The sequence below is a fragment of the Alosa sapidissima genome, chromosome 13 (genome assembly GCF_018492685.1).
Source record: "Alosa sapidissima isolate fAloSap1 chromosome 13, fAloSap1.pri, whole genome shotgun sequence".
Lineage (NCBI taxonomy): Eukaryota > Metazoa > Chordata > Actinopteri > Clupeiformes > Clupeidae > Alosa > Alosa sapidissima.
In genome coordinates, this window is record NC_055969.1 from 31,406,384 (window position 1) to 31,424,145 (window position 17,762).

Here is a 17,762-nt window from a genome sequence, read left to right on the forward strand (position 1 = left end):
TTTTGGTAATGAATTCAATTCATATTTGACAACTTCTGCCCCTAGTCTTGCGCCTGTAATGCTGATTGAGTAATCTCTCAAGGCCAAAAGCTGGAGCTTCCTTCAAACTGACTGGCACATGTAGCCTCAGAGAAAGAGAGAGAAAGAGAGAGAAAGAGAAAGAGAGAGAGAGAGAGAGAGAGAGAGAGAGAGAGAGAGAGAGAGAGAGAGAGAGAGAGGAGTAAGCTTCTCTTTCAGAGTCCCTCATATCTCATCAGCCTGAAGTCATCTAATTAAAGCCTTGAGAACACACGTCTCTGTGGTTAATTAGTCCAGTGATTCTCCATGCAAACCAGGCCTCCTCATGATGAGTAGTGCTGTACAAATGTGGCTTTAGATTCACCCTACGAGCCTAAATCCCATCCTTCCCATAATCAACTCAAATGGAATGTAGCTTGAGGAAGAGGAATTGCTAAACCCCCACCCACATACCCCTTCAAATTCTTCTATAATCACAAACACACACATATGCATGTACTCACTCTTTCCTTCAAAACACACACACACACACACAGATACATTTCCCATGCAAGGTTTCTTACCATCCCATGTATCCATCTCATGCTGGTCCTAGCCTGCCAGAGAGTCACCTGGCAACCATCCACTCTGTTTTGGTGGGCCTGAGAATCAACTACAAATGCTGCATCCAGTGGGAAACCCAAAGCTTCATGACTCTCCTCTCCACTCTTCTATCAAACAAAATGTCTTCCTCTGTCTACTACCAACTCAAACTATCACTCTCTTGTTTGCCACTGTTGTCTGTCTCATTGAGTCTCTCTCTCTTTCTCATTCATCCACTCTCGATCTCTCCCAGTAGCTTCTCTCACCTATTCTCACCCCTGGTCTTGTGAAGAGGACGGCCCCTTTAGGTCGGTTTACAGGCGGGTCATGTGACTGCTGGACTCTAGCCCAGGGGTCATGGCTTGGCTTGAGGTCGCAGCTCATTGGGCGGGTGGCGTGAGGAGGAAGGGGGGGGGGGGGGCAGAAGGGGGAGAGAGGCTAGTTATCTCAATTTAACTGCCCCTATTTTTCTCTGAGCCTTTCAAACAATGCTCCACCCAAATTACCCCTCTTCCCCCCCTTGTGTGCCCCCTCCCTCTCTCTCTGGCTCCTCTCTTCCCTCTTTCAACCTCCTCCCCCGCTAGGATACACCCCCCCCCCCCCCCCCCCCCCCCACACCCAAAAACCCTTGGCTTTACAGGATGGTTGTGTGCTCAGGGATTAGCACTCTTCCCAACTGGCAACAAACAGTGACGTCAACAAATCGTCTCATTAGTGGCTCCCTGTGCATCCATCCCCCCCCCCCACACACACACACACACACACACACGTGTGTGTGCGGCCGCCGGGGCTCCAGGTGCTAATGGCCTTGTGAGGGCTCATTTGGGTAATGGCGCTGAGCAGAGGCAAAAACATCCACGTGGGCGCTCGGCAGAAGAGAGAAAGGCGGAAAAGAGAGAGCGCTGTGGTCATCATCATCTGTGGTGCTTGAAAGCAGGAAAAGGGGTTGAGTGAGATGACCATTCATTTGTTGGACACTAAGGCACCTTTTCCATGTTTAAATATGTATGAACACATACATAAAGTGGTTTGGCAAGGTACTGCAGGCATTGTCAAAAAAAAATTTTTTTCAATGCATCAGCTCCAGTTCCCATATCTGTTGTATCGAACCATATCGACATACACAAACATGACCTTATTTGGATGTATATAAATAAAACCTGATCACATGGTTAATAATTCAGGTCAAGTTCTTTAAGTTGTAACAAAGTAAACTATTGCGTTTCCCCACAGTCATTGCTGGCAGATTGTCGACATTCAATAGCAATAGATGGACTGATTGTAAACAGTAAGCAAAAGCTTCCACTTAAAGTGGGACTATTCTTAAAAAACACAAAGAAAAAAAGAAATAGCCATTTTCTGTGAACAAAGGTTTTTTCTCAACAGCATTCAATAACATTGCCATCATCATCAATGGGACCACGTGACACCATGCTGGACCAATAGGAAAGGACCTAGACCCAGAATAAAACAGGAGTGAGGAGGAATGGACTTGATGCAACAGGGTGAAGTTTGTCGTACTGTGATCAACAGACTAGTTTTGTGCTAAACAGTGAAGAAGAGTGGGTGGTCAATAACAGCATCCACTCAGACTTAAAAAAGTCAGGGCATGTGATCGTGGGAGATCCAGCCTCATCACTAGCGATGTACCATCAACAATCACTCCGACTGAGCCGTCTTTAGGTCACACTTGACCCTTGACATGGGTGGCCCCTGATCCACCCAAAGGAAATATAACCGGCTCCGGCGATGACTGATCTGACCTTGAAAGTGATAACTGCAGCCATTTTAAGCTTACAAGGGTGTCATTGATGTGTGTGTGTGTGTGTATGTGTATGTGTATGTGTGTGTGTGTGTGTGTGTGTGTGTGTGTCTTCTTGCGCCAAATATGGCCCTGTTATCTTCCATCAGCTGTGAGCGATGTCAAGCGGAGTGCCATTTCAGACTGAAGTTTTGCTATGCAACACACTTGTCTTCATCACAAAAGCCACATGTGGTCCCAGCAGTGCTTTGAGAAGAGCAGTGCAATGCACATCACAGCCAGAGAGATCGCGAGAGGTTGTGTGCAGAAAGGGGGAGAGTAAAACCAGGGTGAAAAAGGAATAAAATCAAGAGAGGAGATAAACAAAAAAAAGATGAAGCAGAAGAGTTGAAGGAGGAGGTATGGAGTCTGTGTGTGTGTGTGTGTGTGTGTGTGTGTGTGTGTGTGTGTGTGTGTGTGTTGACTGACTATGGAGGTGTGTGTTTCGGTACATGTGTGCAAACACATAAATGTGATCAATATCTCTGGCCTTGGCATGTTTGTACAGAATTAAGCTGGGCGGGCTACACAGTGAGATGGCCTAAGGCAAACTGATCAGCTGCATTGATCCTCAGCACAGGCTTGTTACACAGGACAAACACAAGCCTCAGATCCTTATTACTGTCCAAGCCTACACACACCAGGGTGTTTCATTAGTGTGTGTGTGTACAATTCTGCCATTATGTCTCTGTGGAATTAAATAAAGCATTGGCTTTTGTGTGTGTGTGTGTGTGTGTGGCTCTTCACCACCATGGATTTTTTGGAGAACAAGATTTCATTCTTTTGGAAAAGTGCAATGTATTCCTTCACTGTTTTTCCAATTTGCTCTGCACAAATGACAAGGTAGATATTCTGGTATCTGTGTGTGTGTGTGTGTGTGTGTGTGTGTGTGTGTGTGTGTGTGTGTGTGTGTGTGTGTGTGTGTGTGTGTGTGTGTGGTTTGTTTGAGAGAGACACAGAGTCTCGAGATATTTTTAAAAATAAATTGGCGCAGCTGTCCATCAAGCTGCAGCCATAAAAATAAGAGTGTCAAGCCCAACAGAGGAGTCGTATAGTCGTGCGCTGAGGCTCTCCCTTAGGCAGCCCAGTCCTCAGCCACATCTGATGAGGACAGATATTAGCCCAACAAACACATCACCCCACAAACCTTTAAATGATATGCAATAAACTGACACTTTGAATAACCCAGGCTACTTTGGACTTGAGACTTAAACAAATGAATACAACAAAAACAAACGACAATTCCGACTGCAAGGTCCCAAGTTGAAACGAGCAATAGGCTAATAGTCCGAAACGTTTCAGAATGCCACACAGCTAGACAACGAGTGGCAGACAGAGCGACATGTCACTTATGCTTCCAAAGACTGTTTTTGAGTCACATCGTTGCACATTAATTATAGGCAAATACATTATAATATAATATTCAGTTTTCATTATTGAATGCTTAGCTGGAATTATGTTTTTCCCTATCATATCACAGAAATGCCGTGTTTGAAAGGGCACTGCGCTAGTATTATTATTATCGAGAGTATTTTGTGGCGAGGATTCACATCCTTTTCCCGTGGCTAAAAAGACCATGCAGTAGGGCTATGTATAGGCTTGGGGATAGAGGAAGAGTTTGTATTGATTCACCATTCATTTGAAAGGGCTAAGAATGATAAAGAGAGATGTAAATGTAAAATGTAAATCAGGTTTATAGGCCAAGTATACTTGCGCATACAAGGTATTTCGTCTCTGCATTTATCCCATCCGTGAATTAGTGAAACACACAGAGCACACAGTGAACACACAGTGAGCACACAGTGAACACACAGTGAACACACAGTGAACACACAGTGAGGTGAAGCACACACTAGCCCGGAGCACTGAGCTGCCATGCTACAGCGGCGCTCGGAGAGCAGTGAGGGGTTAGGTGCCTTGCTCAAGGGCACTTCAGCCGTGGATGTGGGCATGGAAGAGCAGTGCTCAACCACTTGCACACCACCACATTTTTCCTACTGGGTCGGGGATCGAACCGGCCACCCTTCGGTTACAAGCCCGAACCCCTAACCAGTAGACCACAGCTGCCCCTGGATATTCACAAAGTATGAAAAACACAGCATGAAAGTGGAAAAAGCCCAACACGGCAGCACAAACTACTATGTGCTTGTGTGTGAACTCAGACTGCATCTTTGTGCAAAACAGTCATTCTGCTTCAAGCTAATCTGTATAAAAACACAGTACAAACCTAAGCAACTAATGGTAAGACGTGATGTGTGTATAACTTATGTTTGTAGGAGATTTCATGTGCATGTGTGTGCGCTTTTGTTAGTGCGTATCTGTAGTATTTGTCTCTCTGTTTATTTGAATAATGATCTCTGTGTCAGAGAGGATGCATAATATGTGGTGTAGAGTGATGATGTGAGTGTGCTAGTGTAGGTCTGTGTGAATCAGCTGTTCCTGTGTGAATGTGCTTTTGCATATTTCTCAGTGTGTGTGTGTGTGTGTGTAAAAATGTGCTTGTGTTCAAATAAATGTGTTGTGTGTTCATGTGAGTGTCCTGATACGAGTTTGCTAGCATGTGTTTGAGTGTGTGCTTGTGTGTGTGTTAGTGTTGAGTGTGCTGGTGTGGGTTAGTGTGTGTAGCCTATGCATGTGTTTGTTTGTGTGTGTTTGTTGGTGTGTGTTTGGGAGGTCCCTGTGGGAGTCTGCTGCTGTGGCTGATGGCTGATGGCTCAGTATGTTTTGGGGGATGGGGGTGGGGGACTCGGCCACGCTGCTCTCTGCTCTCTTACCTCACAGCACAGCACCGACTTGAACTGTAACACAATGTGGCAACACAATTAGAACACGTTCGGACTCCTGAAGTCCGTCTCAAAGAAGTGCACTCTAAAGGGAATTTCCTTTAGGCTCTGATTCTATCACTTTCTTCACAAATTCAGTCCAGCAGCAGAATCTTAACAGCACTCCAAAATAACTGTTAAAAGGCAATAAACCTTCCATGTGGATAGCAACTACTGGAAAGTATCATGGTTTAAACACAATCTTGCTCTCTCCTTCTCTGGTTGACTAAAATGTCCCCGACCTCCTTGGCCTGCCTGTGAGGGAGCAATGCCGCCTTTAAAACATGACTAATTATACTTTAGTGTAATTAGTCTGGCTCCATCAGTTTCCTCTCTGCGCTACTGAGAATGGGATTTACTCACCAACCACCCAACCAGAACACCGAGGAGCACACTCCCTCTGTTTACATCCATCATGCATACACACACACACGCACACACACACACACACGCGCGCGCGCAATCACACGCAATCACAAGCGCACAAGGGTGCGCGCGCACACACACACACGCACAAACACACACATACACACACAAGCACAAACAATCAAAAACTTTCTCCACCTAAACTGAAGTTTACATTTATTACATTGTACCACAAATATGCCAGCTTAACCACACAAATACCCAATAAATAACTCGTAATCAAGCACACATCACTTCCATTGTTGTTCTGCAGTGAGAAGATTGTGAATGGTCCGTGTACATGGGAGTATATGCAGGAAATGTGTCATTATGCTAGGCACTCTCAGAGACTCATAAATTGCATGAGAAAGCGACGGGATGTTTCCATTTGCTACTGACGTGGGAGACTCGCATCTCTAAAGAGAGGTTAAACAGAGAGACCTCCACCGTGTGTTCGCAAGGTGTCTGTCTGTGTGACAGAGCCAGCGAGAATAAAGGAAGAGAGAGAAAGGAAGTTAGGAGAGAAAGGAAAGGAGATACGGAGAAACACGGGGTCAGAAAACAAAAAGGATTATTCTCCTGAGCGTGTGAGGGAGAGGTGGGGGGGTGGGGGGTGGGGAGCCTTCTCCGCACAAGCACAGCACTGAGCTGCAGTACTTCAACTCGCCCAGCAGGGGGAGACATGCCGACACCACCAGGACCCCTGCGCTCCGGACAAAAAACCCCAACTGCCCCCTCCTCCTGCCCGAGAGAACGCAGCCATTAGCACGGGGCGCTAACGTGATGTCAGGCAAAAACAAAACCTCACACATGAGGAAAAGAGCCAGGGAAATAAATAGGGCAGATTACTTCCACCCCAACAAACAAGGTCACATCGCGCTCTTTGAATATTATGAGGGATTCTTTTTTTAATCCTCATTTTTTCCATAATTAACACAATTTCCTCAGGGGAGAGCATCTCAGGGGCCTGCTGCAAAAGCTCATTTCCATAATCCATCCTCCGCTGCCCTTCATTAACGTGCCACTGGGAGAGAGGCGGACAGGAAGTGAGCATATCAGGTTTATTTGGCGAAAAGCGAATGTACACCGGACCCTGTGAATTACGGAATTCTCATCATTAGAAGCCGACACAAGGAGGAAGGAAATGGGAGGGGGGAAAAAAAAACTCCGAAAACCGAATGCTTCATTACTTAGAGTGTGTTTTGGCTGCCATGATTATAAGCACAGTGCTGTAGGAGGCAAATGAATGCAGCCCATGGAGCGCGCAAGATGATGACTTTCATATGTGTAGATAGGGACCAGGCAAACACATCCATCACGGATCACAGGAATAGAACACAGTAAGCCACCGCGGCTCCGAACCCCAACATTTTTGCCAGCTACTGTTAAGCCACTGTGCAAGGAACAAACCCTCATCTCCCGGACTTGCATCAACAAGCAAAGAGGTTTTATTCTCTGGAGACATGGGCACAGAGACAAAGTCACAAGCAAGACAGAGAGAGGGAGAGAGAAGGGAGGGAGAAGGAGAGAAGGGAGGGAGAAGGAGAGAGAGGGGGAGGGAGAGAGAGAGAGGGTTACACAAAAGCCACAGCGGTATGTGGGGACCCTGCCTTGCCGCCCAGACCACCCTACCCTGACATTCCTTCCAGGGGAGGGACCCTGGGGCTGCAGGCGCGTTCCTATTTGTTATTTGTGGCCCGTGTGGTGGAGAAAAGAGCCATTTTCTACAGCTCCTTTATTTTTAGACACCAGACACCCCACCAAGTCTCTCCTTTTTTCTCAAACACTGCCAAGTTCATAATGACAGGTTTCAGACAGAGGGGAACAGACTGTCTTTTTCCTCTCTCTCTCTCACACACACACTCACTCTCTCTCTCTCTCTCACTCACCATCCTCTTCTCTTCTTCAGAAGATAATATCTGGTCTTGTACATGCAAAAACAGTGCAAGAAAAATGACAGTCTCAGTTCTTCACACTTTTGAACACAAAAACACTATCCATGACTCATGAAAGTGAACATGACAAATACATAGCCAGACAGACACTGAACATGCAAACATAATGTAGGCCTATTCAGCCTGGTTCCTGTAGTATGTTTCCATTTAAATGTTTTAAAAGTATGAATCAGTGCAAGTAGATAGATAGATAGTAGGTAGATAGAGAATAGATTGATAGATAGTAGATAGATAGATTATCATTTCTCAATTGCATCTCCACCCTTACAACATTGTGAATGTTTTTCTTGTTCTGCATGTATGTGTGTCATAAGCAACTGGATGCCTGAATTCAACACAACTGAAATCATCTACTGTATAAACCTACGGTCTATTATATGTCATTACCTGAAGTTGCCACTTCATTATGTTATAGGTAGTCAATTCCAATATATGCTGTGTTTTTCCCCCCAGTATTTTAGAAATAAATATCCATTAACATAGACTGTAAGGAACATAACATTGTGATGTGGTGACGATAAATAACATCTGTTGCAATACTGAAGTTAACAAAACAATGTTAGCCCAATCACGTGCACTTGGATATACAGCAGCGAAATAGTATTAGACTGCATTATGGTATATGAAAAATAAATTGGGGCTAACTTTGACAAGGTAACTTTGATAAGGAAATGCCTTTTTATGTAGCATAATGGAACACGGTGGTGTTTTAGTCTACAGATAGCGAGCCATCTACCTAATATGGTGTTTTAGTCTACAGATAGCGGGTCATCTACCTAATATGGTGTTTTAGTCTACAAATAGTGCGCCATCGACCTAAAACAAATGCAAAACCCTTGCATTTACATCCCAGCTGGTACTGCTAAAAGCTTTGCTAACATGCTATCTGGCATCTTCTGGTGCTCTTTTGGCGCTCTGACCCAAACACAACTCTCCCAAAAAGAGAGACATAGATAGCTACAAGACCAAGGCCAGAAAAATTTGGAGGCCAGTGAAAATTGTTAAATAATGTTGCTTTAAGATAAAGCGGTGTATTTCAAATACATTTCTGACTTTTCCTTTCAGTTTATGAAATGCAAAAATGTATAATTAGCATAAAAACAGGAAAATGCCAGTGTGGGAGTGCGAGAGTGTGTGTGTGTGTGTGTGTGTGCGCGTGTAGCTGTGCAGGCGTGTGATAGGTGTGCCCATGTGTGAGGGGCTCTTTAACCCCGACAGAAGCAGCGGCCCCTCAAACAGACAGGTTCCACCTCACTGCCTCTCCTGGGGGCTCAACGGGAGAATATGCAGCTCCAATCCAGCCAGCATTACAGCCAGGCAGATTTCAACCGCCCCATAAAATATTCAAGCCCTTATATCACCATTACTATTTCATACACTCCTCTTTTATATACTCTCTTTTAAAAAATATTTATATTTCAATTCTGCATTTGAATGACATGCTGTTATGGCTAGGTACGACGGCTTTGAATTTTCTGTGCAGATTCACCACAGATGGTCAGGAACAGCCTGGGGATGGGCCCTCTAATGTCAGGCCAGACTGTACCAAAACACACACACACATTCATCAGCGGGACGGCCTCATCATATGACTCACACGCAGACCATTCCTCTGCACTGCTCCTCTCCGTGTGTCTGAGTGCTATGGCATGTTCCTACGCTCTGCTTTCAGGAGCTTCCCTCTTACCTCTTCCTTCAGACCCATCCTCTGTCACTCCCTCCTTTTGTCACTTCCACTCTCCTCCCTGTGCTGTTTGTCACCTCCTCCCCTCCTCCTCTCTCGCTGTCTCTCTCCCTCTCTCTCATCCCTCTATTCTCTTTCTCCCTCTCTCTCTCCTCTACCCTCCTCTTCTTGCTCCAGAACTGTCACATTGCATTAGTGGTTGGCGAGCTCAGTGCCTGCAGAAATAACAGGCAGGCCGAGCTCACTGCTGCCCCATTCTCCTGCTCCACTTCTCTTTTTGACAAAACACATTTTGCTGGGAAGATGCCCACGTTATTTTATTCATGCAGTACTAACCCCCACCATCCACCCCCCTCCCCCCAACACACAAACACGCACACACACACACTTACCACCCTTGCTTACACAATGTCGGCCTACTAAACTCCTTCTATTCTTGGGGGGATTGTGGCTTGCGCAAGCGCTAACGTTAGCGTGGACGATCGCGGCGATGTCGTAGTGTGGCATCCTAAACCCACACGGACTCCCATGGTCTGACAGACGCGCCGGACGTCATCCCAGTCCCACACCGGCACCATGATTTGGAAATGACAAAAAGAGGTGTTGTGTGCATTAATCCATGTTTGGCTTCAAACACAGAGGTGTCATGCAGAAATAAGCCGTAGAACAAAGAGAGTGGTTACATGACTGCACTCTGCTTACAGACGGCATTTAAAAGGTAACCGGTATAAATTCTGAAATTCTCAACAATGTCTGCCAAAGTGTTATTCTGCTCTTCTTCATGTCTGGACTGATCTGAATATATTTAAGAAAAAGATTAAAAAAAAAGAAGAAAACTTGGCAAGCTTTTTATTAAAGCATGATTTATGGCTTGATGATACCTCTGCGTAATAATTATACAGCAGTGTCGCAGACATATTGACACTTTTCGTATTCAATTCTACTGGGGAGAAAAGGGGTCTATGGTGATGCCATCTGTTGGCTGACTACACTCCCAGGGAAACATGCTAAACTGATCATCCTTCATCATTCATTTTTTCACATTAACTGCAAGGCCAGTTCAGGAACTCTACCCTGACATTTTTTCTTGTGATCTATACATTATGAATCATGTAGTATACACAGAAAAGAATATCTTCTCCAAAACTTAAAACAGATGTCTTTAACAAAAAAGACTGAACAGATGAAGTACAGTAAATCATCTGAATCAATGAAGCTAAAATCAATGGTAAGCTCATTTGTGGAGGCCTCAGCCGCTGTTGCCCTGGTACCCCTTCATCTCTGCCCCACCCCCACCCTGTTCGACCCTTTTCTTCTCTCGAGGGAACCGAGAGGGGCAGAAGAATGCTCCTGTTTGAAACGTACACCTCATTCCAAACATGCTATGGATTCCTGGAGAGCAGTGAACTCTCCACTCAAATTTTTTTTCCCCTTTTCCCTTTTTTTTTTTTTGCTGCAGCGCCACAAATTTGCCACGAGTGTAAAATGGCTGTCAGCGAGCGGCGCGCGGTAATCTCCAGTCAAATTAATCCCGATGTCAAACGGCGCTAGCAGCACGCGGGCTGTCCGCTCCCCCGCCGCACGGGGAGCTTACTCTAATCGCCGCAAATTAACTCCGCTCCCTAACCCGTTTAAACGCGGCCCCCTCTTCTTCCTTCTCAACCTCCGCGCCTGCACCTTCTAAATCACTCCGCATTAGAGTGATGTGTACACACACACACACACACACACACACACAAAAACACATGCACCCACACATGGCCAATAACGTGCTCAAAAAGGCGCAAAAAAAGTGCCCATGCAAATGTGATGCGTGAGTGAAACATTGTGTCACTACAGCCATCTGGGGGTTGTGCGTGATTGGCAGAAGCTCCATGAGCTCATGATTATGCATTATGATGTCATGACAGCGAGTTATTAAGTGTGGATTTAAAAGAGTCAGGGTTTTTTATTGGGCTCCTTTCTGAAGACCCCTGCAGGAGGATTGGTCCCCAGCTCCTGAAGCACATTTCGGAGAGGAACAGAAGGTTAAGTCTTACCTTCTATAGTGGCCTTTCAAGTTAGGCTTTGCACTGAGGTCTTACTGTGGGTCATATGATTTAAACAGCAGGGTTGGCTGGAAGTGGAACTGTGTGTGTGTGTGTGTGTGTGTGTGTGTGTGTGTGTGTGTGTGTGTGTGTGTGTGTGTGTGTGTGTGTGTATGTCTTTCTGTCATCATGAATCGCCTGCTGAAAGTGTTGATTAGCAGTACACTATTCCTCAGATGAGTCTCCCCACAAAGTTGTGTTGTGATGGCGATAAGCAGTAGGAGCCTGTGTATGAGGCCCCTCCTGTAGTCTGACTTCCTGATGGCCCCTGGACAGTGCGGAGCTGTCCGCGGGGAGGATGGACGCAGGTCGTGCTTGGGCAGAGGAGCAGAGGAGCAGTAATGATATGTTGGGGTCTGGCGGAGGCGACGGTTTAGTGGGTTTTGCAGCAGCGTGAGCAGGAAGCGGCACCACGCCACCCTATTATCAGGGTGGAGGAACCTCCTAATCACAGCCTGGCCAGTCCAGCCCTCCCGCTCCCCCACCTAAGCGCTTCTCCTCCCATGTCTCGGACTGCTGAAGAGTGGTGAGCGACGCGACGTCAACGCGGGGTTATGAACGCTACGTCTAGTCTACACGGGGGTTATGAACGCTACGTCTAGTCTACACGGTGGTTAGATACAAGATAGCGCAAGTGTCCAGCAATGTACTGCGATGTCTATTCAGACTTCTTGATTTTTGACTTGATGAGATTTTGGGTGAAAGTCTGCATAATTCATTGAAAAGACCTTCTAAACATATGTCAAGTTAATGCGCCTTTATATGTTCATTTACAAATCTGTGTGTGTCCGTGTGTGTGTCCGTGTGTGCGTGTGTGCGTGTGTGCGTGTGTGCGTGTGTGCGTGTCCGTGCATATGTATGTGCGCGTCTGCACACCCCGGGGAGTTTGTGGGCACACTGCAGCCCAGTGAACTGTGTGCATAATTGCAGAGTGCCTGCAGCCAGACAGGGTGCACAGAAAGGCCTTGTAGTGCACTGTCCCTACAACAGCCACGGATAACAGTCTGTCACACTCATGCATCTCCCAACTCTCAGAAATGACATTTACCTCAGGAAGGACATACACAGAGAATAAACAGGCTCTTACCTAAATGGTGCTCCTTTAGTCCATCTGGAAGGGGGGAAAAGAGAAATCATTAGTCAGTTAATGCCTGGGGACACATGAACCAGAAGGCACTGAGTGATGGGAAAAGCAAATCATCTGAGGGCTTGTTTTGGAGCAGGAGGTAGGGGATCAAAGAGAGAGAGAGAGGGAGGGAGAGAAAGTACGAGGTAAGGGGCTGACTCATCATGATATCAAAACCCAGCCTTCCAATCCTGTCGACTGCTCCTGACGCGGCTGAGAAACAACCACTTACACATGAAGACACAGAGCCGATTCCATATGACAGCTCACACCAACATTCCACAGCAACAGCCCCCCAAATCTCAGCTCTGGCCCTCAACTGGCCCGCAGCCTGCCCCGCACTGGGCCACAGTCTGGCCCGCACTGGGCCACATGAGTCACACATGGGCTGTAATCACAGCCGTTTGCTTGGCAGTCGTGAGAAAACTGTGGAGATCTGGAGAGAGCAGACTGTGTTCTTGCGGTCCCCATAATGGAGGAAGCGAACGCCGCCTCCTTCTCCAAGTGGGAAGTCTGGTCATATCTGTTTGTTGCAGACTATGCATGTCTGTGTGCATGTGCCAGTGATGTATGCAAATATGTCTGCCACATATGGTACAGTGTGATTGTGTATGTCTGATTTAATTGTGTGCCCGTGTGCATTTGAAACTTTACTGCTAGTATATATATGTGCTTGAATGCATGTGTATGTGCATGTGCATGTGCATGTGCATGTGCATGTGTATGTGTGAGAGCGAGAAAGTATGTGTGTGCATTTGTGTGTCAGAGGGAGAGAGAGCATTTGTGCGTGTGTGTCGGCTGTCACTGACTGTGGACCTTCAGTGTGGCTCAGGGGACCAAGTCCTTACACCTGCAGCCCAGCAGCAGCAGCAGCAGTGGCCATCCTTCCCAGCCCCTCCCCACCCCTATCTCCCCCCTAACCCCCCCCCCCACCCCACCCTAACCTATCTCCCCCCCAACCCCCACCCCACCCCACCCTATCCCCCCCCTAACCCCCACCCCACCCTATCCCCCCCTAACCCCCACCCCATCTCCCGCCTAACCCCCACCCCCCCCAACCCCCACCCCACCCTAACCCCCCCCTAACCCCCACCCCACTCGCTCACACAGGCGGAGGCAACGGGGCTGCTGGCTGCAGGAGGAGCCACAGATGCGCCCTCAGCCTCCCAGCGCGTGGGCACGGGGCACGGGAGAGACAGCACATGGCAACCTCCGAGACAGATGGCAGCGAAGGTCTCTGTGCCTCCCTCTCACCACCATCATGCCCCCCCCCCCACCCCTCACCCTCCGCGTCATGTGCTGCACCTAACTCCCCCCGGCCCCCCACACTCCCATGTCACATATGTAAAAACAGGAACACAAACATAAACCCGCGAATGCCAAGAAATATGTGAACATATGCCAGCTAGGCACAGACTGCACACTGGAGTCACTGAGCATAAGGGTCAAGGTACCACTTTAGTGTGTTGAATAGCATACATCCATTTCAAATGAACACTGACGAAATTCCATAGCCTACATACAGTATGATTAGCAGCTAGGTCTGAAGCACAGAAAACAGAAATCAATGAACAATAAAAAATAAACAAGCTTCTTTCCACATCTATGCGCTCAAACTCCTCAATGTCAAGCTTTTAGTCTCTCTCTCTTGCGTTTTTTGGCCATCCACTCACCTTTAATCAAATTTTGCGGTGGAAACTCGGCAGCACGTTTTGCCTTGAGGAAGGACACAGGTCCCTGAGCACCGAGTCATTATTTATGTATTTATTAAAATTGAAATTTCAAGCCTGGTTTGTTTGAAGTGATAGAGGCTGCGTCGCACACCATTCCTGAAGACTAAAGGGGGCTGGGCCGAGTACGCCAATGCATTTATCCATGGCTGCCACAGATCTCACTGCCATCGCTGGCTTCTTATTTGCACCGCACCACATGGAGAAGCAAACACAGGCAGCAGTGACAATACACACCCCCGAGTAGACCCGTCCAAACTTCGGTCTGTCGGCCTGACCCTTCAAAGAGTCGGCAAGGGGCTCCGTAATGTGCATCTTGCCATAATGTGAATTAACACATTAGTGGGTTTCTAAGGAGAGCCTTTTGGCATTCTATGTGGACAAACTCTTTAACGTAGAGTATGTATGGCTTTAGTTGTGTATGGTGTGTATGTAGTAGATAGAGAGAACATTCTAACATTTCATTTGGGATTAGAGGAGTCTAAAGGCGCTCCCTCTGTCACCTGGCACTTCCTACTCCAAACAAAAGGCCTTTAAGCGCCTCAGTCATCAGGGACCCGGCTCACTCCCACGACTTCCTCACTAAATTGACACTCCGCTACATGACACATCAGCACTGGAGTTGCTTCCTCACTAAATTGACACTCCGCTACATGACAGATCAGCACTGGAGTAACACAGCACACCTCATGCAGACCTGTCCAACACAGGTCCATGCAGACCTGTCCAACACAGGTCCATGCACCCCACCATTCACCTCACCTAGCAGCACTTAAAGAGTCACTTAATGCCAACTTCTATTTGACTCCCGCCCTGTAACATGTGTAGAAAAAATCTTTGTGCGGCTTAATTCTCTGCAAATGTGTGGGTGGAAGGATTATAGCCGAGAGGGGGAATGCAGAGAGGAAGAGGGAAATTAGGATATGAAGAGGGGGACAGAGAGAGAGAACATAAGAGAGATAAAGAGGGAGAGAGCGATATCTGTGGTGATCTGTGGATGAGGAGTATCTGAGGTATAGATCCTCAGGGTTTGGCGTGGGTCTGTGTTCTGGCTGTGTTCAAATGGGGCCGCATTAGAGCGCTCCAGCGCCCTGCAACACCCCATCACAGAGGAGAGGAGAGGAGAGAGGAGGAGAGAGGAGGAGAGGAGAAGAGGAGAAGAGAGGAGAGGAGAAAAGACAAGAGGCTGGACACACACAGCTGACTGCTGCTGCACATGCCCCCCCCAACACACACACGCACACACACACACGCACACACACCATCCACCCACCATACAAATCTTACTAACAAGCATTAGCCTGGTTAGACAGTTGGACAACAGACAGACAGCATTTGCTCTAACTGTCAAACTAACTGGATAAGCCAGGAGCAGCATAGCAAACAAACACGATGGAGAGACCAACTAACTGGATAAGCCACGAGCAGCATAGCAAAGAAACACGATGGAGAGACCAACTAACTGGATAAGCCACGAGCAGCATAGCAAACAAACACGATGGAGAGACCAACTAACTGGATAAGCCACGAGCAGCATAGCAAACAAACACGATGGAGAAACCAACTCAGACATGGAAGAGACCGTACACAACAATGTGTGACATTTCAAGGCATGGTTTATGTAGGCAGCTAGTATTGCTTACTCCCATGACCACAGCAGTCAATCCAACGAGCCACATAGGCTTGGTCTGAAGTGCTGTGGTCCAGCTGGTACCACCCAGCAAAAAAAAATTAAAATAAAAAAGGTTTCAGAGCTCGGCATTGCTAAATACGTACATCACCACCAGAAGACCTGAGTTACTGTGCTAGCAAGCCTTTTGTCAGTGCACATTGAGGTTTTGTATGTCATTTTAGTAGTGAGATTGCTAGTTTTTGATTGCTACTTTAATGTACTCTCAGGTATCTCATAAAAGATGCATGTGCATTCCATAACACCGGATTCGCCTGACTGATGAAGACTTGAACAGATGGCTATACATTCTAACACACAGATCCATATGCACTGCACACATACACACATACAAACCTGCCAACATACACGCACACTGGCTCACACACACACACACTCGCTCACACACACTGGCACAAACACACACACACCGCTGTAGCATGAGACATGTACATAATGTGAAGCACAGAATACTGGAGGAGAGGAGCAGAGAGAAGATGAGTTGAGTGGAGAGGAGAGGAGAGGAGCAGAGAGGAGAGGAGAGGAGAGGAGCGGAGAGGAGAGGAGAGGAGAGGAGCAGAGAGGAGAGGAGAGGAGCAGAGAGGAGAGGAGAGAAGATGAGTTGAGCGGAGAGGAGAGGAGAGGAGAGGAGAGGAGAGGAGCGGAGAGGAGAGGAGAGGAGAGGAGAGGAGCAGAGAGGAGAGGAGAGGAGCAGAGAGGAGAGGAGAGAAGATGAGTTGAGCGGAGAGGAGAGGAGAGGAGCAGAGAGGAGAGGAGAGGAGCAGAGAGGAGAGGAGAGGAGAGGAGCAGAGAGGAGCAGAGAGGAGAGGAGCAGAGAGGAGCAGAGAGGAGAGGAGAGAAGCGGAGAGGAGCGGAGAGGAGCAGAGAGGGGCAGAGAGGAGCAGAGAGGAGAGGAGCAGAGAGGAGCAGAGAGGAGAGGAGCAGAGAGGAGCGGAGAGGAGAGGAGCAGAGAGGAGCAGAGAGGAGAGGAGCAGAGAGGAGAGGAGCAGAGAGGAGAGGAGAGGAGAGGAGAGAAGCAGAGAGGAGAGGGGAGGAGAGGAGAGGAGAGGAGCGGAGAGGAGAGGAGAGGAGAGAAGCAGAGAGGAGAGGAGTAGAGGACAGTTCTTGGTAGCAGCCTCTGGCTCGGACCCAGCATCCAGCCCAGGTGAGTGACAGAACAGCAGGGACACAAACATGCCAAAGCCCCCAGAGAATACACCTGAGACACACACAGGCCATTTCGTGCAAGGACTTTGATGCTTGCCTGTTTTGAGGCATGCATGCAACATTGTGAATGTGTGCACGCCTGCATGTGTGTGATGGAGTGAGAGGGGGAAGACAGAGAGGAGGGGAGGGAGGGGACAGTGTGCACGCCTGCATGTGTGTGATGGAGTGAGAGGGGGAAGACAGAGAGGAGGGGAGGGAGGGGACAGGCAGGCCGGCAGGAAGGAAGGAAGGGGGGTCATGGGGAATCACCGAGGCATGAAAAATAAGACTTGGCTGTGATGGTAAGCAGGCAGGGAGCGAGGGATAGTGAGCAAGAGACAGAGAGAGAGAGCTAGGGATGGGGGAGGGGAGGAGGATATGTGGGTTGGGAAGAGAGAGAGAGAGAGAGAGAGAGAGAAAGAGTTATCAGCGCCTCGTGGACAGGGTCCCTCTTGATTTAATTCCCCATAATCAAGTCCCAACCCCATGGGGACTAGCCCTCTGTACACCGGTCTAAGGCTAATCTACCCCTTTCAGTGGGCACTTCAGAGTCACATCAACACACTCGCCCTCACACACACACACACACACACACGCACGTGCCACCCGGAACACACAGTCTGCTCACAATAACCCATCCTTAAAAGGCCAGGGATGAGGATATCGCTCTGAAAAGA

General features: G+C 47.8%; 1 protein-coding gene across 3 annotated transcripts in view; it reads right to left on the reverse strand.

Annotated features, from left to right (window-relative positions):
• Positions 1–17,762, reverse strand: part of nr6a1b (nuclear receptor subfamily 6, group A, member 1b) — a 100,431-nt gene that overhangs the window by 23,393 nt on the left and 59,276 nt on the right. For 2 of the 3 annotated variants that reach the window (XM_042060285.1, XM_042060286.1), the window contains exon 3: positions 12,442–12,465. The exons of the other annotated variant lie outside the window; for it this stretch is intronic. In XM_042060285.1, the coding sequence (XP_041916219.1) occupies positions 12,442–12,465 (24 nt within the window). The remainder of the gene's footprint in view (positions 1–12,441; positions 12,466–17,762) is intronic. 3 annotated transcript variants of the gene reach the window in all.